Genomic DNA, 26,696 nt, shown 5'->3' with positions numbered 1-26,696 from the left:
CTGGATACGCAGTTTCCATTAGGCTTCTGGAAGATATTGAGAGCCACGAGCAGACACCACCACCCCCCACCGCTGCCTTCGCAGACCCCAGGCTGGACTTTATGACTCTAGCAGGCGAGCCTCAGACGCCCTCCACGGCCCTGGGAACCAACTCTCTGCAATGACTTTCTCTTCTCCCAGCAGATGGCAAAATCCGGGTCTTCCCCTGGCTAGTCAGATGCCCCGCTGGCTGCTTGCTGGCCTGGGGCTGGGACTCAGCAGGGACCAGTTAAGTTCAGGCTGGTCCACATCACTTTAACTCCTAACTCCCTCACCCCAGCCTGACGTTGAGGAACAACCCAGCAGCGCCCCCTATAGGTGTGTCTTACCTTGGTTTTATTTCCCAGGAGTTCTTTCCGAACGAGTTCACCTCTGGGGATGGCAAGAAAGGTATGTCCCGTAACTTTCCGTGGGACTGCATATGAGGGGTGGGCCTCACTGTTCCTTCCCCATCTGCCACTTCCGGGCAGGGTCTACCCCACAGACTGTGTCTGCACAGCTGTGTTCCCATGTGGATCGGCATTCCTGGGCCTGTGACCACCTCATTCCCCGGATGAGGATGGAGTAGAGATCGGATCAGACTCCATCCCTTCCCCGGGACTAGGGTGAAGATGGACTGAGGTGTGGGGGAGCCCTTTGTGAGCGCCCTGAAATAGGGGTGCATCATCCACCCCACAGACCTCACTCTCCCCTCCCTTTGTCCTCGTCCACACCCCTCACTCCCCAGCTGTACAAATGCCCCAGAGCCCAGCATGGCTGCCTTGGGTTCCTAGAATCCACAGCTTGTTTTGATCTGAGGGCAGGTCTCACCTCACCTCTGCTAGGAATCTGCCACCACCCCCCTGCCTCACCTCTCTAGCCTGGAATGTGGGAGGGGGGCTGCCCCCTCACCAAGGAGGTGTCTGAACTCGCTCATGGTTCCCGCCCTGGGAAGCAGGGGGTGCTGAGGGGGTCTGTCTCCCAGAAAAGCATTTCCTGAAAGGGCTCCACATCCCCCCCAACGTGAGGCCTTGGAGACCTCATGAGTCTCTAGTCTCACTTAGCTCCCTGCAGGAAAGTGAGGCCAGCTGGGCCCTGCACTGTGCCCACGTGCTCCCTACACACCTTCAGGGTGGCTGTTACCCTGCTTTACTGGTGAGGGGACCGAGGTGTGGAGGGAGGGTGGGGGTGACAGCTGGCACGGCTGGCGGCTGGCGAGGGCAGAGCTGCCAGCTCACCGTGCGGGGCCACCACAGGAGGCCCTGCAGAGCCATGCAACTCCCTTGGGCTATGGTGGCTGATGCTGGAGCCAGAAGCCAATACCTCTACTAGGGTGACCTGTAAAAGGTTCCTGGGGCAGAGGTGAGGGCTCTGAGGGTGACATGCAGCCACTTGCTGGGCCTCCAGGCACAAGGAGGGAGGCAGGTCCTTGGGACCTTGGCCACCACTGGGAAGGGAGGTGGGGACCCTTTGTCCTGGGAGTCTCTTGGTGCACCCGTCCCCCTGCCGAGTCCACCCATGTCTGCCTGAGCTCACCGGGGCCTTGCCTTTGCTCCTTCACAGCTCACCGGGACTTCGGCTACTTTTATGGCTCAAGCTACGTGGCGGCCCCTGATGGCAGCCGGACCCCCGGGCTCTCCCGCAACCGGGATGGGCTGCTGGTCACCGAGCTCGACCTCAACCTCTGCCGGCAGGTGAATGACATCTGGGGCTTCAAGGTGGGTTCTGAGTCCCCTGCTCCTCCGCGTGGGCCCGTCCTGCCCCCAGCCCTGGGAACCGCGGCTGCTGTGGGCCTCAGGGACAGCCGCGTGAGGCTATGAGTTGAGCAGAAGGCCTGGTGTCTGCCTCCTTGAAGGCCAGGGCCAGTGCTCAGGGGAGGAACCACTGGGTCAAACGATGCCCAGGCAGCCGGCCTCAATAAATTCTCTGCTCATCTGATTTAGATTCTGGGCACCTTCAAGCAAATTAATCTCAATTTCATTTGTCCAGAGAATAGAGTGGATTGGCCTCGCTAATCCTGTTTTCCTTTCCAGGCATTTGCACTTATCACAAGGTAAATGTGGATGTCTGGCTCTGCCTGTGGCCATGCCCCGAGTCTAGGCCTTGACAGTGGAGGGAAGTGGGTCAAGCAGAGAAATGGGATCCAGGCCTGGCTCTGCCATTGCCTTGCAAGCCCCTTCTGCTCCCAGCCTCAGTACTCCCATTTGTAAAACAAGAGGCTGAACTCGAAGGCCCCAGGTGGCCTTGGAGACCAATACCCTGTGACACCACAGGAGTATAAGTGCCCACCTCCTGGGGTAGCGTGCTTGCAGCCTGGGACCCCCCCAAAAATATGGCATCTCATCAAGGACACAGATGGAGTTTGCTGTGTTAGTGTCTAGCAGTATTTCCACCAACTCTGCACCCACTTATAAGAAAATCATCAGATGTAGAGAACAAACGTATGCACACCAAGGTGGGAAAGAGGCGGGGGGGGGGATGAATTGGGAGATTGGGATTGACATATATACACTAATATGTATAAAATAGATAACTAATAAGAACATACTGTATTAAAAAATTAAATTAAAAAAAGAAAGAAAATCATACACACAAATGAACATTGCATTGTCAGGACGGAATGACTTTGCCCAGCATGTCTGGAAGGGACCAGGACTTCAGATCCAGCCAGATGTGGGCTTTAGGCCTGACTCCCCTGTTTATGTGAGGGTGGGTCCTTGGGCATGTTTCCTGAGTCCCAAGTTCTCATTGGACAGAGAAGGCACTGCCCACATGAAAGTCTCCTGGCCTATCTCTCCTCCTCTGGAAGCTTAGATTAATGCAGGATTCCACACAAATTAGAAGTCGGAACCAATAAACAGAATGGTTTCTCATTAGTAACTTTTTATTTTTTATTTTTATTTTATTTTTGCGGTTTGCAGGCCTCTCACTGTTGTGGCCTCTCCTATTGCGGAGCACAGGCTCTGGACACGCAGGTTCAGCGGCCATGGCTCACGGGCCCAGCCGCTCCGCGGCATGTGGGATCTTCCCGGACCGGGGCACGAACCCGTGTCCCCTGCATTGGCAGGTGGACTCTCAACCACTGCACCACCAGGGAAGCCCTCATTAGTAACTTTTTGAAAGCGGAAGCCTTCCCAAGCTGTGGTGATGGGCATGAGTTCCCGTCAAGGCTTTGGAAAGGAGGGAGGGAGGGAATGCTGGGGTGTGAGCACCCTGGGTGGGCTTTCCGGCCCCACCCCCAGCCTCTGTCTGTGTCCACGATGAGATGCCATGTGGAATGGATGGGCCTCCAGAGCCAGGGGACCAGGGTGCGAATCCCAGCAACTCCACTCCTGGCTCGTGACCGGGAGCAGGTCAAGCCCTCCTCCCTCCTGAGTTGGAGCCACCACACCTTCTGGCCGAAGATCACAGAGGTCTTTCAGAAGGAGGGGCTGGGGGTGTGAGTCATCACCGGCATCCGTGATCTTCGCCACAGCCCCGGAATCGTTGCCAAAAGGTTACACGGGGGTTGTGCCTCTATATTATACTCTGAGACTGTCCTGTCAACCAGCCTTCCTAACGCATTTCTGTCCCATGGCTGCCCTCCAGTGGCAGCAGGTGGTGGCGAGCAAATGAGGGCGGTTATGAAACGGGAACCTCTAAAGTCTGTGTTTCGCTTTCAGATGACAGGCAGGTACGAGATGTACGCACGGGAGCTTGCCGAAGCTGTCCAACCCAACTACAGCCCCAAGATTGTGAAAGAGTAACAGGCTTCAGCCGCTGCCCGCCAAGGAGGGCACCTCTGCCCACAGCAGATCAGCCAGGGCTCTGGGCTCTAGTGTCCAAATTCTCCCTGCTTGATGCCCTGACAGCACTGCTGCCCAGATTGGTTTTAAAGTGCCTGGGTGGGGAGGGTCGAATGAGTACCAGGTTTCCTTCTGTGGTGATGAAAATGTTTGGGGACTGGATAGAGGTGATGGCTATACAACATTGTGAATGTACCAACTCCACTGAATTGTTCACTTTGAAATGATTAAACTTTGTTAAGTGAATTTTAGAAATTCAATTAAAGACAATCCCAGGGACTTCCCTGGTTGTCCTGTGGCTAAGACTCCCAATGCAGGGGGCCCGGGTTCAATCCCTGGTCAGGGAACTAGATCCCACATGCATGCTGCAACTAAGAGGCCCGCACGCTACAACTAAAAAATCTCGTGTGCCACAACGAAGACCCGGCACAGCCAAAATAAATAAATAAATAAATATTTAAAAAATAAATAAAGACATTCCCAGGCACCCATTGTGCAGGTTGGTTTGAAGTTACACAGGTGGGAGGCCCCAGTCCTGAGTTTCTCCGCTTCTCCATTTAGACTGGCAGCAATTCGAGGGTCAGCGTGGGAGTGTATGCACTAGAGGGAGGTGAGGCTGACCAGAGTCACTGAGGCGCCTGGTGGCTGCGGGCAGGGGGGAAGTCATTGGAAGAGTCATCTTGGCTATAGTCTCCACTTATTCAATCAGACGCTAATCTGGGTGTTGCTGTGAAGGTATTTAGTCAATGTGATTAAAGCCCATAGCCAGTTAACCAAGCAAGTGAGATTATCCTAGATAATCTGGGTAGGCCTGATTTAATCCGTCAAAAGGCCCTGAGAGCAGGGCTGAGGTTCCCGGATGAGGAAGGGATTCAGGGATTCGCGTGTGTACAGCAGCCTCAGCCCAGGCCCAAGCATTCCAGTCTGCCCTTCCTGACAGCCTGCTCTCCACATTTCAGGCTTGTCCATCCAGACCCCACAGTCACTGAAATCAATTCCTTGCAATGAATTCCTTAATATGTGTCGTACCGTTTCTGCTTCTTTTTTTTCTTTTTTTTTTTTTGGCCATGGCTCACAGCTTGCGGGATCTTAGTTCCCTGACCAGGGACTGAACCCGTGCCCTCGGCAGTGAGAGCTCAGAGTCCTAACCACTGGACCACCAGGGAATTCCCCTGTTTCTCTTTCCTTGGTGGACCCCGACTGATATAGGTTCTGGTATTGGAACTGTTTCTAGAGGAACAGAATCTCAAGGATGAGTCTTCTGTGTTGGTTCTAGGATTCCTGGAATTCTTCTCTAATTCGATTGGATTTAAAGGCACTGATGAGCTGTGAGCTGGACCTGGGCAATTGGAGGCTCTTACCCTCTTCCGTGTCCTTGGAATGTCCATTCTGCCCACAGTTCCTACATTAGGAGCGACATCGGTGATGCAGCCTTGAGAGAGTGGTGTGTTATTGAGCCCATCTGGACTGTATTTAGTGACTGAACCCCATTAAGGCATCTGTGTAAACTCTTAAGATTCTGACAGGCAGGTGGCAGAGATCTACTCATCTTGCAGCCGCCCAAGACAAGCTTCCTATGTAAGTCCTTTTATTAAAACTGCCACCTGCCAATCTGGAGTGGCTGCTTCTTTCTTTGGTCTCTTGCCCTCCGAGAGCAGGGGCCAGTTTTAAATTTCACCCGGGGAACTCCTGAGGTTGTGAACCAACATAATTGTACGCCAACAAATTGGATACCCTAGATGAAATGGACAAATACCTAGAAATACAAAACCTATCAAGTCTGAGTCACAGGAGCTTCCCTGGTGGCACAGTTGTCAAGAATCCGCCTGCCAATGCAGGGGAAATGGGTTCAAGCCCTGATTAGGGAAGATCCCACATGCCACGGAGCAACTAAGCTCGTGTGCCACAACTACTGAGACTGCGTGCCACAACTACTGAAGCCCACACGACTAGAGCCCGTGCTCCGCAACAAGAGAATCCGCTGCAATGAGAAGCCCGCGCACCCCCACTCACCGCAACTGGAGAAAGCCCACGCACAGCAACGAAGACCCAGTGCAGCCAAAAATAAATAAATAAAATAAATAAATTTATTAAAAAAAGACTGATGGGCTTCCCTGGTGGCGCAGTGGTTGAGAGTCTGCCTGACAATGCAGGGGACACGGGTTCGTGCCCCGGTCCGGGAAGATCCCACATGCCGTGGAGCGGCTGGGCCCATGAGCCATGGCCGCTGAGCCTGCGCGTCCGGAGCCTGTACTCCGTGACGGGAGAGGCCACAACAGTGAGAGGCCCACGTACCGCAAAAAAAAAAAAAAAAAAAAGACTGAGTCACAAAGAAATAGAAAATCTGAATAGACCTATAACTATTAAGGAGACTGAAGGAGTAATCAAAACCCTCCCAACAAAAAGAAAAGCCTGGGACCTGAAGGCTTCAGTGATGAGTTCTACCAAACATTCAAAGAAGAACACCAATTCTTCTCACATTTTTCAAAAAAACTGAAGAGGAGGGAGCACTTCTTAACTCATTCTGTAAGGCCAACATTACCCTGACACCCAAGCCAGACAAAGATGCTACAAGAAAACAAAACTACAGACCAATATCCCTTTGAATATTGATGCAAATACGCTCAACAAAATACTAGCAAACTGAAATCAGCAGCATGTTAAAAGGATTATACACCTTGACCAAGTGGGATTCATTCCCAGAATGCGAGGATGGTCCAAAATACAAAAATCAATGTAACATGCCACATTAAAATCTCAGATGATCAACTTAATTGATGTAGGAAAAGCATTTCACAAAATTGAAAACCCTTTCATGGTTAAAAAAAACACTCAACGTAACTGGGAATAAAACACTCAACACGGAATAGAAGTAAACTATGTAACAGAGACCATATATGAAAAACCCACAGTTAACATCATGCATAGTTGATGGTGAAAGACTCAATGCCCACTTTTTGCACTTCTATTCAACATAGTGTTGGAAGTTATAGCCAGAGCAATTAAATAAATAAGCATATCCCAATTTGAAAGAAGTAAAATCATGTTTGTAGATGACATCCTGTATGTAGAAAACCCTAAAGATTTCATACCAAAAGAGTATTAGAAAAAAAAATGTATTAGAACTAATAAATGAATTTAGCAAAGCAACAAGACACAAAAGCAACACACAAAAATCCATTGTATTTCTATACACTAAACAATTTGAAAAGGAAATTAAGAAAACAATTCCACTTAGAATAGCATCAAAAAGAAATACTTAGGAATTAACCAAGGAGGTGAAAGACTTCTACAATGAAAACTACAGGGAATTCCCTGGTGGTCCAGTGGTTAGGACTCGGCGCTTTCACTGCCGAAGGCGCAAGTTCAATCCCTGGTTGGGTAACTGAGATCCCACAAGCCATGCAATGCGGCCAAAAAAAAAAAATTAGTAGTATTTACCTAATAGATTTATTATGAGGATGTAAAGCACTCAGAATAGTCTGGCACTTTGTAAGAGCTCAATAAATGCTAGTTATTATTTAAAAAAACAAAAAACCAAAAACACCAACAACACCCATTAAATGATTGTGCTGGGAAGTCCTTCCTGGTCACATGCCTCAGTCCACGACGAGTCATGGGCCCCGGAATGCAGATGTCTGCATGGTGCAGGTTGAGGGCTCCGCTTCTGCTCTTGTTTCTCCTGTCCCCAGCTCCAGGTGCACAGCAGGCCCCTGGGGAAATTCTGTAGAGCAAAGGAAGGCACGCTGGTTCAGCTGGGACCCTGGGCAGAGGATCTCATGGCTGGGGACTGTGGTATTCAAAAGAGAAATCGGCTTTTTTCTTCGGATTGTAGTGAGCAAATATTTTATAGAAAATTTAGAAGATAAGGAAAAATACAGAGAAGGGAGAAAAAACTCATCTCTAGTCCTCCAACCCAGAGATAGATCATAGCTAACATTTTGGCATATTTCTTTCCAGTCCTATTTTATGGACTATGCCTATTTTAACATAATTGGGATCATAATGTCCATATAATTTTGTGGTGTTCCCTTCTGTTTCTCAATGTAATGTGAACATTTTCCTTCACTATAAAAAAAAATTGTTTTTAAACACTTTACCAGCTGCATAGTGTTCGACATGTAGATGGCCCCCTATTTAATTATTCCCCTACGTTAGACATTAAGGTATGTATGTATGTATTTATTCATTGCTGTTACAAATGATGCTGGTATGGATACTTTCATGGCTAAATTAGTCTTATTTCTATTGTTTTCTTTAGGATAGGTCCCAAGAAATGGAATTCACTGTGTTGAAAAGCATGAACATCTTGTCGAGAACTGGGAAGAATCTGACATCTTACCCTACGTGCAAGCTGATGAGTTAGCTGACCTCAGTTTCATGGATGCTCCGCAAAGATACAACACTCCTGGATCAGAGACAAAGGACTTCGTTACAACAATAGCAGCAGCCAGAGGACCAGCATTTTCTTGCAGGAGTTCCCTGAGCCCCAATTCCCACAAGACAACACAAAGAGGGCCAAGTGACTCCTACACACACAGTGAGTTGCATGAAGGAGAGAAAGGGAAAAAGAGAGATGAGAGCTTAGAGAATTTGACTCTTTCATACTGGATGGTAAAGTATGTCTGCTCCTTGTTCTAAAGACAGACGCTGCCCCTCTCTACCAAGGTCGCAAGAACACTTGTGCTTTGCTCTGGAGGGAGAACTATATCTTACAAGGCTGTTGGCTCGGCAGACATCCTTGAAAAATAGTCTGGGACAAAGGCATTCATGGCTTTAGCTCGCAAGTCATGCAAAAATTCGAGAAATGTGAGAGACCCACAACGATAACTTCCAAAAATGTCCACCCCTCATTTCTACACCATCTTGACTTCTGGCAACATCCCCATGAGTGTACCACGCCAACAGTTGCTCTCATTAATCTGATCAACAGAAGCTGGACTAAATCAATTCAGTTTGTCTCTTGGCATTTAATTAATTTCACCCACAGCACTTCAAGGAGCAGAATGAGTCCCACCTGCAGTATTAACCTCAATCCCACCTCCCCCACCCGCCCCCCACCCCTGGGTCCTCGACCCAACAGGCTGGACAAATCCCATAAACCATCAAGGTCTATCTTAGAAAAAGTCAAATGGCTTTCTCAAATACTGACCTCTCCACTTAACCTAGGTCATTAATCCAAGAATGGCAGGATGTATTAGGTATTGCCCAATCGTCGCTCTGGCCCACAAGGAAGAAGCCTAGGCAAGTTTATCATTCGTACCCACTCTGGCCAGTAAGTTGACACTGACCTGAATGACTTCCAGGGCCAAGGTGGTATCACTGGTCACTTTAGCTACAGTCAGGGACAAATTGTGCATCACTGTTTCTAATCAATGACTACCATCACAGGGATAACTACCCACAGAGTCCACCTAAATAATGGGTCAGTTATTGGTCCAGCAAGCTCCCCAGGGTAACTCAGGATAGCCTCATTTCAGTGAGGTCTCCACAGTTGTCTGTGGGCTACCCAACCTACTGGTGGTATTTGTTTAAACACTTGAAGGGGGAATTCCCTGGCGGTCCAGTGGTTAGGACTCTGCGCACTCAATGCCTAGTGCCCAGGTTCGATCCCTGGTCAGGGAACTAAGATCCTGCAAGCCACGGCGCAGTCAAAAAAAAAAAAAACCAAAACAAAACAAAACAAATAAACACTTGAAGGTCTGTTATAACCACCATAAAGATGCAAGACACTGTTCAGGGAGGTTGGTGAGTTCATGCATGGCGTCCACACAAGTACAGTCATCAGGGCACACATGGTGCCCCTAGAAAGAAAGTGTTATTTACAAGTGTTGGGGTCCCCCAAGAGGGACCTCCATCCGTCAAGACAGAGGTTGATAATGCCTCTAGTGTGGCCTCCTGGCCAGCTGGTAGGCCTTTGGGTTCCCAGTTGAGTTTGAATAATTGAGTCTGATCCTCGTGTTTGGAAGGACTGCCTGAGGGCAGTCATCCAATCTATTCTGTTTGCCCATGCCGCCAGCTGGGTGGCATTCTTCTTCCCCACAGGGTGACTGAGTGCGTTCTATGGGAATGGGGGTTGGGAAGGCATCTGGTGGTACTGCAGGAGTTTTTCCTGGAAGATACAGGAGCCAACCACATCCCCTGCATTTCCAATGGACTTCTGGTGAGGTTAACAGGAATCACACTGTAGTCAAAACCATCTGGTCAGGAAGAGGGCAAACCCTGTTACATTTAAGGTGCTTGCAGAAGTTTGGGAGAACTGCACCAGGGCATATTTTTGGAAGGCTCCAGAGGCAATTATGAAAGGCAAAGATCATTTGTGATTAATGCCTCTCTCTACCTATCTCCTGGGATCTAAGGTGTTTCCTACCTAGGGGCCAGAGTTGCTGCTCCCCCTCCAAAATCAGCATAGCTAAACTCCAGTAGCTAAAATGTCACCTGTTAAATTTTTTTCCCCAGTTTTCTCCTTCTCAGACCAAAACCTTTTGTTTGGAAGGGTCAGGTGCAAGAAGAAAAGGACATTTTTATAAAATGCAGAGAGACCCAATATATTCCCCACTTTGTCCCGCATGGGCCGCCGTAGGGGTTCTCCTCGAGCAATGTCCTCACCCAAGTGGTTGCGGTCCTTGTGATCTAAGACCATGCCAGTCCATCAAGAGAATCAAAGTGGCTGAACCAGAATCAAGTTTGAATCCCTAGGCCCCCTTTTGGCTTGGCTTTCACCTAGAAAATGTGCCAACCAGGCCAGCCCAGAGCTGCTCTCAGGGGAAAGAAAGAAGCAAGGTGTCCAGGAATAGTCAAGTCTGAATCCCCAAATTTCAAAATAGGTCCTTATGACCTTCTTACCACTTTCATCCAGATGTCCCCAGGAAGTGGGGGACAGGTGCGTTCAATGGCCAAAATGCTTTACAAAAGTGTGTGGAGCAGGAGGCAGTGAGGGAAGTAGAGCCAGAAACCTTTTTGTGTTGATTTTTGAGGAGGCATTCCAGTGTTGAATGCTTCCAGAGGCCTGTGGTTGGATGGCAGGGAGTGTGGAGGGTCCACAGCATATCTTGACTTCTGCTCATTGTTGATTAGCTTTTGTGATGAAAGGTACACCTTGTCAGACTGCAAATGGCCCCAAAAGCCAAAAACACCACACAGATTAGTTTCAAGGGCCACAACGGTGTGCCCAGAGTTGGCTGATTGGAACGGAACAGCAACTCCATAACCCTAAAAAGTGTCAACCGTGATGAGTCACCATGAATAGCCCCGAGAGCAGGTGGGAGGTACGATGGAGTCGGAGGTGTGCCGCCCGGGCAAGGTGGGCAAGGTGACCTCCTTCCCTGCAAGAGAAATGGGCCAGCCCTTGGCAGGAATCACAACTCCAGCATGCAGTGGTGGCCTCCACATCAGAAACCATTTTTCCTTTGTGCCAGGTCCAAGGCGGTGGGTGTGTTGGCATACCCAGCCCAGTGATGAATCCAGGTGGCAGTCAGGTGGCCCAGGGGTGCAATCACCAGCCTTATCCCAGTTGGTCGCATCAGAGAACAGGCTTGGGCATCCACATGAGTGATCTAGACAGTTTGAAGTTTGCGGGGTGGCAGACCCAACAACAGCCCAAGAGCCAGTAAAAACACATCAGGGTTTACCAAGTGGAGGATTGGCCTAGTGCATGAGAATGGCCTGGGATTCTCGCACTGAGCAGAGGACTCACATCCATTTCTGGTTCTGGGCCGTGCTGCTGAGGGTAAACAGCAGAGCAGCCAGTGGACACCACTGGATTTCAGCTTAGTTGACCCATTGGTGAATAAGACCCAGGCATTTGGGGGAACTTGAGGTCACCATAGAGCCAATGGCTTTGCTTTGGTAGAAGGAGTTGGGGATGTAAGTTCCCCCTGGAGGATCAGCTGCCAGTTTTTTCAGGTAAAGCTGAGGTGTCCCTCGGGCCAGGGGAAATCCATGATGTGGGTCCCTGGATACTGCAGCTGGGGCAGGTTGGACGGAGGTGAGTCAGAGGAGAACAGGATCTGTGCTCCTCCAGAGTGTTGGGGCCACACGCCAGGCTCCCTACCTGGAGACAGGACCCCCGGGACAAGTGCAGCCCAGCTCTGGCTCCAGAACCCAGAGTTCACTTCCTGGTTCTTCTGGCACGGCTCACTCCTGCAGGGCCACTGGTCTGCTTCTGACCGTGACCTGGGCCAAGGGTTGGGAAAGCAGCAATGATGGGTTTGGGTCAAGCTCTGTCCATAACTCTTTGAACGATGACCTCGGGCCAGTCACTCCCCTCTCTGGGCTGCAGTCTCCCCACTGGACTAGACCAGTGGTTACCCAAGGATGGGCATGTTTCACAGAATACCAGTGTTCCACAGAAACAAACTCTGTGGCAAAGCAGTTTGGGGAAACCCTAAATGAATGCGGTCACCCTGCCGCAGGATTATAGAGTCTTTTCTGCACATCCTAAATCTCTGGGCGGGGGCTGCAGCATGCAGTATTTGCCAAGCTGATCTGACCAGGGCACCCCGTCATATAGAACTTCTCACCATTAGTATTCTGAAGGGCGTGGCTCAGGACACTCTAGAGAGGATTGTCTCCGGAACGTTCCTAGCTCTGGTCTATGGGACCTCTAGGGATCCTTGCCTCCTGGTGTTCACGCTTGCTCTCATGCTCTCGTGCTCTTGTTCTCTCCCTCCCTCCTTCCCTCCCTCCCTCTTATTACCTCCTGTCATGTCATGAGGATGCCCAGGCAGCCTGTGACCAGCAGCCCTATGAGTGAGCTTGGAAGCAGATGCTTCAGCCCCAGTCCAGCCTTGAGGCAATTGCAGCCCTGCCCAACAGCTTGAGAGACCCTCATGTAACCCCATGAGCGACCCTGGGCAAAAGGCGCCAGCTTACCTGCACCCAAACCTCTGCTTTGGTCTGGCCCCTTGGCTCCCAGTGGGGCCCTTCCCAGGAGTCCTCAGCCTGTCCCCCCCCATGCCCCCCGTCCACATGCTCTGGGCAACGTACTCCATCCAGGACTCACCATGCCCCGCCCCCCCTTTGGTCCCTCCTGCTTCAATGCCTCCCTCATTCTGTCATTTTCCTCCCATAATTGTATTCAGGGGCCACTCAGAGGCCCCAAACCAATCTCTCCCATGCCTGTCCCGACCCATGATATGTCCATTCAGGATGGGCTCCTTCTCCCCGAATGGTCAGGGCTCATGCTCAAGTGCAGAGGTGCGCTCCCTGCCAGGGCTCACATGCTATTGGCTACACTCATAGGAGACCTGCCCTGCTGCCTGGCACACTAGCTGGGCACACTGACCTCAGGTGGTCAGCTCCCTGACTGAAGCTGTGTCCAGAGGGCTGTTCTCCAGTTTACAGACCTCTGTCTCCACAATGTGGGGCTTGGGGAGGGGCTGAGCAGCAGTCAGCCAGCATGAGAGCACCGGCCGGAGACCAGGACCTACAGGCTCCGGCTCCATCAGCTCTCTGTAGGACCTGGGGCAGGTCTGAGGATGCCAGATAAGGCAGGATTTCCAAACACTTCCTTTTTCTGTAGATTTTTTTTTAACATATTTATTTATTTGTTTATTTATTTATGGCTGCGTTGGGTCTTGGTTGCTGCACGCGGGCTTTCTCTAGTTGCGGCGAGCGAGGGCTGCTCCTTGTTGCGGTGCACAGGCTTCTCATTGCGGTGGCTCTCTTGTTGAGGAGCACGGGCTCTAGGCACGCGGGCTCAGTAGTTGTGGTGCACAGGCTTAGTTGCTCCGCAGTATGTGGGATCCTCCTGGACCAGGGATCGAACCCATCTCCCCTGCATTGGCAGGCGGATTCTTAACCACTGTGCCACCAGGGAAGTCCTTTTCTGTAGATTCTTATCAAGCAAAATGCCAGGAGTCCAGTAGCCAGCAGATAAGGCTTCAGGGTGCAGGGAAGGCTGTAGTCCTGCCCTCTGCACCCCCCATGCCCTCCTGTGGGCCCCACTGTCCCCCCACTCCTCCCCCGCCCTCCCAGGTCCTCCTCCTGCCCACAGCTATGCATCATCCAGGCCCTCTCCAAGACCCATAGTCAAAGTCGAGCTGAGCTCCAAGACTCTTCCACCTCCAGCTCCGCTTGTGTGTGCCTCCACAGGCACTGGAAGGGATGCAAGTCTGAGAAGCAGGAAGCTATTCCAGTCCCAGCTAAACCCGCTGTGGCAGGTTGAATGTTCAGGTTCCCATGCACTGGTGCTGAGAACCCGGGGAGAAGACAGGAATCACTCATTTCGCAGTGAGGATAATGTTTACTGAGAATGGCTCATTACAAACAAAATATATGTATAAAATCTCTGTAATGCAAAAGATCCCTTTTGTCCCCAGGTGGCTGGAGTGAACAGAGCCAACTGTCCAGCGTGGCCCCCTGTGTGTGGCCAGGGGGTTGTGGTGCCACGTGCTGTAGGCAGAGTTCCTGATGTCTGGGCTCTATCTCCAGCCCCATTTTCATGATTTGTGCGAGAATACGACACAATGAGGTTTGTGTCCTGCCTCCATGACCCTCCCCAGGCAGGTGGCACCACCCCAGGGGCAGGTGGCTCTTGTGAATCTTCCAGACAGGTGACCTCTAACCTGTGCTTGCCCTGAGAAGCCCTCCTCCAAGCCCAGGGATTGAGTGTCTCTGATGGACAGAGGTGCCGTGACCGCTCTTTGTGGAGGCTGCTCTCTGTGCCAGCCTCACTCACAGGGAGCCATCCTGAAAGCTTCACTTCCTCTGTTTCCCTTGACACATATGTCCTCACCAGTGTTACCTGGACCCCTCCTGAGCACACCCAAACCCAAAGCCACCTGGGCGTGGGACAGCGCTCCCTGGGATCTTGGGCCACCCAGCATTAAGGCAATGGACACGAGGCCAGTCTGCAGGCAGCACTAGTCTCTGAAACCCAGGGTGGCTGCCCAGCCAACAACGCCTCCCTCTTGGTCAAGGCCGTCTGGTGTTGAGAAACAATGTGGTTAGGTGGTCTGACAGCCCTTGTCAGCAGAGCCCACCCCTGCCCCTCAGAGTAGCCATGGCTCCATGGGGGCAGACGTGGAGCATGGCCATGGTCGGCAGTCTGAGGGAGGGGCAGCAGCTGCCCCACATCATGCCTCAGGCACCGGAAGACAGAGATGCAGGGTGCTGCAGCGGTGTGGCTGTTGGGGCATCCCTTCCCCCTAGCCAGAGGCAACCCGAGGCATGGGTGTCCCCAGCCCTTTTGGGAATGATCCATTGTCCTTATTTTTCAGGTGCAGAGCCAGGTTCAAGACCCAGCTCCACCACTCTCCTGGGCCAGATTCTGTCCGTATGGTGAGAGGCCCCTTTGAAAGAGAACTTGGGCTGGCTTACCTGTCCTGTGAAGAGAGGTGACAGTGGTTCCAAAGTACCTACAATCTCACTATTATTGTCTTACTTGAGGTTGAGTCTCACCCCCATAAAGTGAAAACTTAAATCTCAAAAACACCACCCTCCCCCTCTCAAAAAAAAAAAAGAAAAAGAAAACAGCTCTAGTCCATGCTATGGTGCCGTGCTGTGTGATCCTGGGTAGGTAACACCCCTCCTGTCAGATAGAAGAGACCCAAAGTTCTGTGCAAAAGGTTCTGATGTGAACACCAGGGCGGGTGGTGGAGGGTCACAGTACCCCCCCCACACCCAGCCACTGATCAGCCACGCAGGCCCAGGGCCCCAGCAACCAACCCTGCGAAACTTGGGGTTCCCCGCCCTCAGACACAAGCCCCGTTGCCTGCCTAGTCAGGAAGCCTCGTGGGTGTGAGCATCTTTGGGGACCAGGCAGCTATTCCTGGCCCTCGGGGTCAGGCATTGTGAGCACTGCTGGCCAGCAGGAGCCAGGGTCCCACCTGCAGCCCAGGTTTCCACCCCAAGGAGATGGAGTACCTGGAGGGCCGCAGGGGCCTCAGAGTCATTTCTGCCTGAGGTCCAGCCTTCCCCAGGGGCCAGAAGCCTTGCAATCAGCTGCAGGAACTGGTCCCACTGGGAGGTGGGAGGGGGCGGCAGCATCCACCAAAGGCCCAGGGGTGTCTGCAGTACTTCCAGGTCCCTGCAACGCTGGAGCAGTCCCAGCCCCGGGGCCCAGGCCAGCTACACAGTCTCCAAACAGACAAGCAACATCTCTCTTCAGGGCTCATTCACCAGGTCTGTGCGGAGATGGGCTCAGGCTTCTCCCTCTGCCCTGGGTCTGGCTCACAGGCAACAAGGGCACCCGTAGGGGTGGATGTCCCCTGAGCACAGCTGGAGTCAGCCTCGGGGTCCTGGGGGAGGCTCCACCCAGATGCTCTGGGGACGACCCAGCAACCAGCAGGAGTGCAGGGTAAGTGGCATGACGGCTCAGCGCTGGTGGATTAAGCACGTGGGACTCAGCCTCCTAGAACTCCCTGGTGTTTGGTCACATGAGCCGGAGCCACAGTTCCACATCTGAGCCCTGGCAGCCCCAGACCTGGGCCAGGGCCTCCTGAGTGGGCCCAGCTGGGGCAGGGCAGGGTGGGGTCCAAGGGCCTGGGCACACCAGGCTCCTGCTGTCAGCTGTCCAAGTAGACAAAGAGGATGTCCTCGTCCGTGCCGTAGCTGGTTCTGGCCTCCTCGAAGTTACTGATGGTGGTGCTGCACATTCCTGCTGGGGCACGAGGGGCAGAGCAGGGTCAGCGGGTGAGGCGAGCACCTGCCTGACTAGCGCCCAGGGAAGCCACATCCCACATGCCTGGCTGCCCCTCCCTGCTCAGGAAGCCCTCCTTGCCTATTGCAGCCTGTGTGAGCTTGTTCTCTGACCTTTCCCCAGTTCAGCAGATGGAGAAAGTGAGGCCCAGAGAGGGGACGAAACACGCGCGAGGTCGCACGGGACAAGTCTGTGTGAGTCAGGATGGTCCTTCCCCATCCCCAGGCCCATGGGAGCCCTGGGGGGTTCTGGAGCCAGGGCTGGGGCCGGGGCTGGGCAGACTTTCCTTTCTGACAAGTGTGCTGGCTATCCTCGGAGGGCTGGCCTGGGGGAGATGGAAACTGCGGCCTGTGCAGCTGAGACAGCAGGGTGGGCCCCGGGAGGTGGCAGGGGGCTGGCGCAGTGGGAGGGAGAGAGGGCTGGCCTGTGATGACAGGGGTATGGAGTCTGGCACAGCCCCAAGTTGTGGCTGGTTTCCTGCATGGCCAGAGGGGTGGCAAGGATGAGGGAGTCCAGGGGGAGGAGGGGCTCTGGGGAGAAGGCACTGAGGTAGGTCTTGGCCACACCAGGTTGAATGGGAGGAGACGTGGGGGCCAGGGGCCGCCCTGCCCACTGTTGCCGCCTGCCACACTTACGGTCAGCATAGGCCGGGTTGTTGTAGAAGATGCAGCCAGTGGCCCGGTTGTAGCCGCGCAGCACGATGAAATGGCCCTGGTAGTCGGGGGTGCGGCAAAAGCAGCGGTGGCCACTGGGGGCAAAGCAGCAGTACTTGACGGGGCTGGAGCAGAGGTCGCAGTGCAGCACCCCTGAGTTCACCAGCACGATGGCCACGTGGCCCTGTGCCAGGTGGGCCTGGATGTCCTGCACGCTCACTGTGCTGTGGGCAGGAGGAGGGTCAGCTGGCGCCGCTGGGGCCCATTCCCCGTCTCTCAAGTGGACCCCCACTTGGACCCGTCCTGTCCTGTGTCACAAAGCTTGGGGACATGGCTCGTGTCTGCCCTGAGATCCTTGCAGGTGGGAATGTCCTGCTTTGTTACGGTGGCCCAGGCTCAGATGGGGGCCAAGCATGGGACCAGGGTTGGAGGGCTCTGAGTGTGCCCAGGACAAGCTGGGCCCATCAGGCCCTTCACAGGGTGACAGTTCAGCTCCAGACAGACCCCCATCAAGGGCCACTGGCGCAGCACCCCACCTCTTGACCTGGTTAGTGAGTTCTTTTGTACAAGCACCCCCTGCCTTGGTCTTTTACCCTAAATGATGCGTGATTAATGTAAACTGTTGGTTTAATTTGCTTCCCAAAATCTGAGTCAAGCACGCCTTCACCAGTTTCAAAACCAAGTGTTTCTCTGAAAGGGTTATTTTTCTTTTTCTCTAAGGCTCCTCGTGGCAGAAGGGGCTGCCCAGGAAGGACTGGTCAGCAGCACGTTGAGGGGAACCCTCAGTTCAGCCAGCTGCTCCAGACTCTTAGGCACAGCCCCCCTCCAATGCCCCCAGAAGGAAGCAAGTCCAAGTAAGACCCAGAGGGGAGAAGGGCTGCAAGGGTCCTCTGTGCCTGGGGCCCCACCATCTTCACGGGGGGGACGTTCACCCACTCTGGGCCCTCCATCCTTACAAGCTCCTCAGGAGCACACATTAGCACCTCATGGCCTGGCCCAACTCCAGCCACGCTGAGTCACAGGACCGTCTGGTCTGTTGCCTTGGCCCAGGGAAATACGCCCTTTTTCCATTTGGTCTTTGAAATGAAACAGCTGGCTGAGTTGCCAACGGTATGTACCAGAGTGGGATTTCAGCTACCGGGAAAAGCAGGGGCTGGGCTGGAAGGAAAAGGGCAGGCCCCATGGGACCCCGGGGGTGCAAGTCCCAGGTTCGAGTCACAGCACGGCTGAGTTGGGGTGGCCATGGTGGCTCACACTGTTTTTCCCATCAGTTTCCTCACCTGTGGGACGGGGACAGCCCCAGCTCTCCACTCAACAAGGAAGCACCTGTCAAGTGCCACTAAGCACACATCGGCTGCTTCTCCCTCCAACATGTGCTCACGGGGCCCGAGGATGTGTGGAGACATTTTCCCTGTTTCCCAGTGGGCTTTCGTGTGCCTAGGTTACGTTACAATGAAAACAGAAATCTGGGGGGAATGGGAGACCCAAGGGAGGTCTGGGGGACCCAGCCCAGGTCTGAGCCAGCAGGCCTGGGCGCATTACCTACAGGGAGCCCAGGGAAAGAAATGGTTCGCATCTGGCCAAGTCGCTCGTGGGGTCTCCTGAGTCCTGCCCCCACGTATAGATTGAGAAGCGGGATCCACATAAGGTCGAGCAGCCCGTGGGGAGATCTGGCAGCCAGGCCTCCCTAGACAGTGACCCTGGGCTGTCCCTGTCACCCTCCGTCACCGTGCCAGCATGCTCCCCAGGCTGTCACCCCTTTATTAGGGTCCCTGTGTTCTGTCCCATGCCACCATTCTGTGAGCAGCCCGAGGGCTGGCTGGAGTCTGTCTTGCTCACCTGTTCCTTCATCCCCCACTCAGGATCTACCCCAGGCCAGAGTTTTGTGTATAGTAGGTCATGTAGCCCCACTTGTCCCTATTTTATGGATGGAAAAACTAAGGCCTGGGGAGGGGGGGCAAGTCAGTCAGTGCCCAGGGCCAGCTGGGTAGGAAACCCCAGTTCTGCCTGACTCCCCAGCCTTTCCTGAGGCCTCCCCCCAACCTGCAAGTCTGTGGGTGAGCAGGTGCACAAGGAAGGGCAGGGGTGGGGTGGACTCACCACTTCTCCACCAGCACCTTGCAGGCCTTCGCTTGTGCGAACAGCTGGTTCACCCGGGTCTCCTCTGTGTCGAAGTGCTTCCTGTAGAAGGACTGAAGAGAGAAGGGCAGTTGGAGAGGCCACTGCCCTCACCCCACTTGGATGAAGTAAACAGCACCTTCTGGAGTTAGCAGAGGAGCCCAGCCTGCAGGGGGACAGCACGGGCAGCATGCCTGGGTGGAAGGCTGTGTCTGTCCCAAGCGGGCAGGGCGGCTGGCCGGGAGTGCAGGACCACACAGAGAATGAGGAGGATGCTCAGGCGATGGGTGGGCAGCAGGCTCAGGCTGGCACCCTGAGGAAGGTTAGCCGCCCCGGGCTTCTGTACCCTGATGGGCAGGAGTCTGGAGTAAATGAGCAAACGGGCCGGCTGAGGCCCCTGGATATCTAGCCACCACTCGGCTCAGCCAGTATATGTTAGCAAGGAACAATCTCTGTTTGGTGCAGGGGTCTTAAGGGGGCCAGAGCCCCTGTGGGGGAGGCAGAAAATACCCTGCTCTTAGGCCCTTTCCTCTGCCTCACGGCCATGCTGACCAAGCCAGATCTGTCAGCCTTCTTCCCCTGGCCTAGAAGGTTCAAAGGAGAGTTAGGTTGACGAGCTCTGGCCACCGTGCGACAACCCTCTTGCCAGCGAGGCCAGTAGCGACTCTGCTCTGCCAAAGTTTGGAGCATGGGCCGTGATCCACCCTGCGGGAGGCAGGTGAGACCAGCTCCAGCTGTGCAGGGTGGGAAAATGCACTGGGGTATGGGAAAGGCTATGCTGGCATTCTTTTTAAAAAGAAAAATAAAAGAAATGAAAGACAGTATATTGTTTTTTCTTCCAGAACACCAATGACCCAACTTGGAGCCAGCTGTCCCCATGAGAAGGAAGAAAATCGGTGAGTGATGGTAGAGGAGGACAGTGTGTGCTCTGAGGCCTGGCCCGGCTCATGCTGGGACACAGGGAAGGACACAGGAAGGTCACCCGGACGCTCCTCTGTGCATCGTCAGGTGCTGTCGAAGGCAGGCGGCGGGTGTCTGTGGTGGGGGTGTCAGGAGGGACCCGGCTCACCACTGGGGTCCTCTGAGCAGCTGGACCCAAGGTGATCTGGTCCGACAGCTCACAAGTTCTGCCCTTAGCACGTCTGCCTTGGTTCCCTGGTCTCTGAACACCGGGTGCTCACCTGGGTGTCCAGGTCTGGACCACACCCTCTTCTGATCACCACATCTGGTGAAGGCCAGTGGCCGGCGCTCACCTGGTTCTTGTAGCCCTTGTCCACGCCCAGGGTCTGGGTGCAGAAGCGATGCCTCACGCCAAAGTGGCGCATCAGGTAGGCCAGGTCGATGGTCCAGATGCTCCTGGTCAGTCGCAGCTCCTGCAGGGCACTTTCGAATTCACTGTCGTCCAGCTGGCCCAAGTAGCTGTGGGCAGATGGGCTGCTGAGGTCAGGGAAGCTGGTCTGGGTCACCCTCTACCCGAGGGCCTGCCAGCCACTGTCTGAGTTCCTGTGCCCCCATAAGGCTCTGTCCTTTGTCATGAACTCCTACGTCCTGCCCACACACTGCCAGGCACAACCCGAGGCTGCTGGGGGCACTGCACCGGCCACGGAGTCCAGGGCCTGGATTCTGCGTCTGACCTCTCTTGCTGGCTGTGACTTTGGTCAAGTCTTGCCATCCTCTCTGGCCTCGCCAGCTTCATCTCTAGGACCATCTAAGTGCTTGGACCACATCAGTGGTTTTCTAAGTTTTAGGTACAGAATCCTTTTCTTGAACCCTATCTTGCCTGGAATTCCAGGAGGTAAAATGGGTGAGGGAGAGGCTGCCCTGGCGTTCTAGGCTGCTGCCTGAAAACTCTGTGACAAGGAGATGGCTATGGTCCCTCCGTGCCCCAGTGGTCAAGGTTCTTGTGATATTCATGCAGCCTCAGCTCAGCGGTCAGCTCCCTAGTGACTCAGTCTCCCAAGAGTCCAAGGCCAAGAGTGGGGAGGACACCACATCTCAATCATGGGGTCACTCTGTGGGCCAGGCCCGGGCACCTGGGACTTCCTGGCCATTCCAGAGCCCTGGCATTCTCAGGACGCAGACCTGGAAGGCCTGGTCCACCATTGCTTGCTTTTGCAGGTGGGATGGAGCCTGGATGGAAGCTGGGCCTCCCACAAGCCCCAACAGAGGAGAGCCACATGGACGATGAATCCCCCCCAGGTCTCTCCCTGTGTGCCACCCCGCAAGAGCAGGTGCTGTGGACTGGGAGGGCTAAGGCCTGCCCACTCACCGCAGCACCATCCTGGAGCAGGCCAGGCCGCAGTCCCAGTGGTAGAGCTGCTGGATAATGGGCACGGGCAGCTGCACAAAGTCCCCTGCAGGGAAACACACGGAGGTCACAGACCCTGGTGTAGGGCCCACCACTGCCACTCCCACCATAATCAGCTGCTGCCCAGATCCTGCAGGAGCCATTCAGGGACCAGTGCACTGCCTTACAAAAGGCCCCCTGATCCATTCTCCTCACCATGGCAGTGATCTCCCCAAAATGCCGGTCAGAGAAGGCCAGCCCTACACAAAACCCTCCAGTGGGCTAGCTCCCATACCTCCCCAGGACAAGGCCTTCATGGCTGCTGCTCCAGCACCCTCTGCTTCCTCGCCTCCCCGCATCCTCATCAGCTAACTCCTGTCCACGGACGTCACTTCTCCATGACGACCCCTGTTGTGCCTGGCCCCCCACTCCATGCATTCCCAGCCCCACAGGCCCCTCTCCAGAGCCCTCTCTGTGGTGGGTGCTCCAAGGAGGCAGGGACAGGGCGGCAGCCGGGAGGCACTCAGCAGATATTCATGTCTGAATTCCTGAGGCCCCTGACTCCACAGCCCCCAGGGCTACAAGGAGGGGACGGTCACGTGTCTGCATGTGGAAAGCTACTCTGGGTGGAGCAGAAAGGGCCCGACCTAGGCATTCTGGCATTCCAGCCCTGGCTCTGCCACTGGCCGGCTGTGGGCTAGGCCACTGACTCCCTCATGCTGGACAGAGTCTGGCCATCTCTAAAGTAGGGACTTTGGTCTGATTCAGTTGTTCAATCAACAAATAATTCCCAAGAGCCTAGTAAGTGCCTGGCATGTGAACCAGAGATGGTCGTGAGTGACACAGACAGGTCCCTGCCCTGGTGGACAGCAAAAACAAGCAGCATAGGAGAAAAACAAAGGGCCAGGATAGGGGAAGTAGGGGGGTGTGCCTTAGAGAGGAGAGCCAGGGAGCACCAGGCAGGGCTGGGGCAGGCAAGCAGGCACGCGGCCTGCAGGACCCTCCTGCCCTGGGATCCTGTGAATCTGGACAGAGCTTAGTCTAAAGAACTGGAAGGATTTCTCTCCGGCTGTGAGCACTCTGTTCATTTAGGATGGCCTTTCAGCCCATGTGGTTTCCCTGCCTCAGGGGTCTCCGGGGGACTCTCCTGAACCCACGACTGGTCTGTGCAGAGCTGCCCTGGCCTCCTCCGCGTGCACCAACCAGGAGGGCCACCCATGAATCCTGGAGTCTGTCCTGGTCTTTCACCTGCTGGTCTTGTCCAGGCAGCCTCTTGCCTGGAGTGGGTCCCAAGCTCCTACTCCCCATGTCTAAACACTCCCCGGTCTCAAGGCCTGGCTCAGATGCCAGCACTTTTGGGGCCTTCCCTGATGCCAGGCTGGCCGTGCCCCTTCCCTAATCTGCACTCTGCCGGGCCAGAGTTCATGCTTTGGCTCACAGGAGGAGACGCTCGCATGGAGCTCATCTGTGCCCTGCTGGGCTGTCATGCATTCCCAGGAAGCAGGGACCCGTGACTGTTCCTTCGCTGCACTGTACTGTCCTCTCTCCTCCTATGCCTCACCTGCGGGGCCCTTGGAAGGCAGGATGGCACGGGTGAGTGCAGGCCACCAGCTGGGTGAGTCACATGGCCTCTCGGTGCCCGCTCCTTTCTCACAGACCCCAGCCCGCAGGGTGCTGTGGGCACTTGGGGCAAGAATGTGTGCGAAGCCCTTCACAGGCGCTGCCGTGAGTCCTGATCTCCATCCAGCTGGGGCGTGGCACACTTAGACCAGGCAGGCTCAGGCTTTGCTCCCTCCTTCTGGCTCTAAAAGGAACCCAGGCCACGACTAGAGGCCTTCTAATATTCCCTCCATCCACTGCCATGGATTCAACCCCCAGGGCTCCATCCTGCCTGACTTCTGCCTGTCCTCTGCCCCAATTTCTACCCCCAGCCCCTCTCCTGTTTCTGTACACAGCATCTGGAGGGATCCCTTCCAGTCTCCCATTGCTCTTAGAATAACGTTCTTATCTCTTACTAAGGCCTGTAGGGCCCACCTCACTCGCTTCACCTTGGCCCTCACCCCAAGACCTTTATATGTGCAGCTTTGGAACTCTCTTACCCTCAGTACTCAAGTCTTCCCCTTTTTGTCATTCAGGTCCCAGCTCAAAGTCTCCTCCCATGAGAGGCGTTTTCTGACTGTACCTTTGGGAGAAGGGGCTCTTCTTCACAGTATTTCCCTGTTTCCTTCACAGTACTTAGCAAAAGTAACAAAAACAAGAAAAATAAAATAAAGCTATCCTGTCTCCCCACTAGGCTGTAAGCTTCCTAAGGGCAGAGAATGTGCTAATCTTGTTCACTGTTATTCCCAGTGCCTAATGTCTGATGCTTAGTAGTAAATCAAACCTTTGCTGGAAAAAAAACCGAACTTATTAAGCACCACTGTGTGCCAGGCTCTGGGGACATTACAGGTAACTGAGACCAAACCCTGCCCTCCAGGTGTTCACATCCTAAAGTAATCCCCCAACGGGCTGAGTGGAGGGAGAAGCCTATGCAGTGTGCTGTCCCCTTGTGGTGGGTGCCTCCCTCTTCAAGAACCCCTCACTGTGGCTTTAAACTGCCTTTTTGTTTTTCTCTACATGGGCTGTTTACTCCCCAGCCTTTGCTCTTGCATATCCCTTAGTCCGAAAGGTGGTCTCCCATCCAAATGCTCTGGTCTCTTTCCCTCCCTGAGGCCCTTTATATGGAGGATTGGAGGTGGTGTGTAACTTCCCCACTGGACAGACTGGGAATTCCTCAGTGGCAGGCAGACAACATTTGCCTCCTCCCAACCCTCAGACCACACACACATGCTTGAATCGCGAATGAAAGGAGTTTTTTTCAAAAAGACCTTATCCTTCGAGATACCCAGGCCCACGTGTCACAATACTCCCCTTTCCCCCAGGCTTCCAGACTGTGCCCCTCTGTTCACAGCTCCCTCCTTGCTCTGTGGCCTGGGCTCTGACACTGGCTAGCTGGGCCATCTTTGGCCAGGCTCTGACTCTTCCTGTGCCTCCCCTATGCCTAAGCTGTAAACGTCGCAGGGGTCGGCGGCTCTCTAGGGCCCTCGGGAACTCTGCTGCCCCTTCTCTTCTTGCCCTGATCTCTAACTCTTTTATCCTTACCCCACCCCCAATGTGGCTAAACGTCCCCCACATGGCCATCCCGAATCCTGGCACAAGCAGGTCAGCCAAGAGGGACCCAGAGATACTCCTGTGGGGGGTGATAAGAGTAGGCGAGGCCTTCCAAGCCCAAAGCTGCTGCCAGATGTTGATGCCTGGAGCCAAGGGACTGTCCCACCTGAGAGCTAGGGTCTGCCTGGAAGGTGCTGGCCTGGCTTCAGCTGGCAGCTGTTGCCAAGGAAGGAAGATAGTTCACTGGCCCTGAATACTTAACCCCTCTCGGCCTCAGTCTGCTCATCTGCAAAAGTGCAAATAACATTGGTAACCGACTTTGTCATTATGAGCATTAACGAGGCTCTGCATGTAAACAACTTAGCACAGTGCCTGCCCACAGAAAGCTCCCTGTAAACGTGAGTCACTACACCACAGAGGCTCAGGAAAGGCAAGTGTCTGATCCAAGATCACAGAGTTAGGTAATTGGAGGAGTAGGCAGGCAAATCCCAGGGTAGCCCCGGGCCCTACTCCTTGCTGCAATCACAGTGTCCCACTAATGCCTTAGGGTTGGGGTCTCCTGTGCTCCTGACCTCTCCAGTGTGTTGGCACTTCACTTTAGAGTTTACCAGCCCTTTCTCTTTCTCATCAACCCTGTGCCTTAAGCAGAGCAGGAATCACTGCTTTCCCCCTCCCCCACTTAGAAAAGCAAATTGAGGCCCGCCGCACTGAACGGGTCAGTCTGTGTTTCCGCCCCAAAGGAACTCAGGCCACCTGGGGCAGAGGAACTAGAGAGTGAAGAACTGTAGCAAGACAAAACGCTGAGTCTGGAAGGCCAGGGGAAGGCCCTCCCCCATTGCTCTGTACTCCCAGCCAGTTCCCAGCCCTTCTAGGCCTTAACTACCCGAGGGGACAGGATCTTCCAAGCCCCAGGAGGACTTTTCGCTTCTGGGGAAGGTGCCGCTCCTGACTTTCAACGGGGACCCTCCCACCATGACCGCAATCAGAGCTGCCTGGGGTCCCAGCCCAGGAAGTATCAGGAAACCCAAACTAACCGGGGCTGGCGGTGGGGTGGCCAAGGCGGAGTGCACACCTGGCCAGGTTTCGCTCAAAGCTCTACAGCCCGGGCCGCGGCGGCCGTCGGCCCAAGGTCGCGCGGCCGGACCCTGCCCCGCGCTAGGGCGGGGTCCCCCCCTGTTCCCCGGAGTGAGAGCTGAGCCCTCGAGGAGCACTGACCGGGTTCGAGCGGCGGCCCCGCTGCCTCCGCCTCCGTCCTCATGACGCGGGCGGCGGGGGGCTCCCATGGCCCCGGCCCGGAGCCGGCTGCAGCTTCGGCTTTGACTGGGGCTGGAGCGGGACCCGTGCGCGCCGGGTTCCTGGGCAGCCACCGCCAGCACCAGCGCGCTGGGGTGAAGGGGAGGCAGCGGCTGGGCCGCCCCAAGCCCCGCCCTGGCCCTTCCAGGCCGCGGCCCGCCCCGCCCCGACTCCTACGCCTCCAGGCCCCAGGGCTCGGGATCTCAGCTCGTCCGGTCGCTAGCGGTCCCGGCTCCCGGGAGCCCCGCCCCTGGCCTCCCGGGCCTCGCACCCCTTCCCCGCCCGGCTCCCCGGAAGCTCCGCCCAGGCCCGGGCGAACGCGGGCTCCCCAGAGGCTCTTCCCCAAGCAAGCTCCGCCTCTGCCCGGCCAGCTCCTCCGCCAGCCTCGGGCCGAGGCAGAGCGCGGGGCTCCGGGAGAGCAAGCCCCACTCCAACCCCCTGGAGGGACGGTCACAGGCCGCCCCCGCTCCGCTCCGTCCCTGTTTCCCTATCCGTATGGTGGGATACTCGCCTCCCTCAGGGCGCCCCTCACCTGGCGCTGCCGGGTTCTCAAGGTTAGATTGTGAGGGCAGGTCTTGACCCTCGGCCCCACCGCCTCTCGCCCCCGATGCCCACCTTGCCGTCCAGCCCGTCGCTGGTGTGGGGTGCTTGGAAACGCTACCCGCTTCTGCCCTTGCCGGCCCGAGGGTCGATGTTTCCGGCGGCACCTGGGTCCGGTCATCAGCCCTCTCTTCCGGGCCCGGAACTAT

General features: G+C 54.9%; 2 protein-coding genes across 10 annotated transcripts in view; one reads left to right on the top strand and one right to left on the bottom strand.

Annotated features, from left to right (window-relative positions):
• The window catches only part of UPB1 (beta-ureidopropionase 1), a 29,608-nt gene extending 23,751 nt beyond the window's left edge, over positions 1–5,857 (top strand). The window contains exons 8-10 of one of the 3 annotated variants that reach the window (XM_067700094.1): positions 387–429; positions 1,582–1,736; positions 3,681–5,857. In XM_067700094.1, the coding sequence (XP_067556195.1) occupies positions 387–429; positions 1,582–1,736; positions 3,681–3,764 (282 nt within the window). In that variant the 3' untranslated portion in view covers positions 3,765–5,857. Of the gene's footprint in view, positions 1–386; positions 430–1,581; positions 1,737–1,961; positions 2,473–2,632; positions 2,895–3,680 lie in introns of those variants that run through there. The other 2 variants (XM_067700093.1, XM_067700092.1) reach the window with 2 other exon arrangements.
• An 8,172-nt stretch (positions 5,858–14,029) lies between these two features.
• GUCD1 (guanylyl cyclase domain containing 1) lies at positions 14,030–26,691 on the bottom strand. 7 transcript variants are annotated; one of them, XM_067700087.1, is made up of 7 exons: positions 25,870–26,000; positions 23,604–23,738; positions 21,487–21,571; positions 20,471–20,636; positions 19,200–19,291; positions 17,082–17,323; positions 14,030–16,404 (listed from the first exon to the last, which is right to left on the bottom strand). In XM_067700087.1, the coding sequence occupies exons 3-7, from the start codon at positions 21,495–21,497 to the stop codon at positions 16,313–16,315; spliced, it is 603 nt and encodes a 200-aa protein (XP_067556188.1). In that variant the 5' UTR covers positions 21,498–21,571; positions 23,604–23,738; positions 25,870–26,000; the 3' UTR covers positions 14,030–16,312. The 7 variants fall into 7 exon arrangements, with proteins under 7 accessions (XP_067556188.1, XP_067556185.1, XP_067556187.1 ...); XM_067700084.1 differs by lacking the exons at positions 23,604–23,738; positions 25,870–26,000 and adding an exon at positions 26,563–26,691; XM_067700086.1 differs by lacking the exons at positions 23,604–23,738; positions 25,870–26,000 and adding an exon at positions 26,563–26,691 and having other exon boundaries at positions 17,082–17,194.
• Positions 26,692–26,696: the final 5 nt, after the last annotated feature.

This window comes from Pseudorca crassidens, chromosome 12 (assembly GCF_039906515.1).
Source record: "Pseudorca crassidens isolate mPseCra1 chromosome 12, mPseCra1.hap1, whole genome shotgun sequence".
NCBI lineage: Eukaryota > Metazoa > Chordata > Mammalia > Artiodactyla > Delphinidae > Pseudorca > Pseudorca crassidens.
Note: the sequence above shows the minus strand (reverse complement) of the source record. Positions and strands in the feature narration are given on the sequence as shown.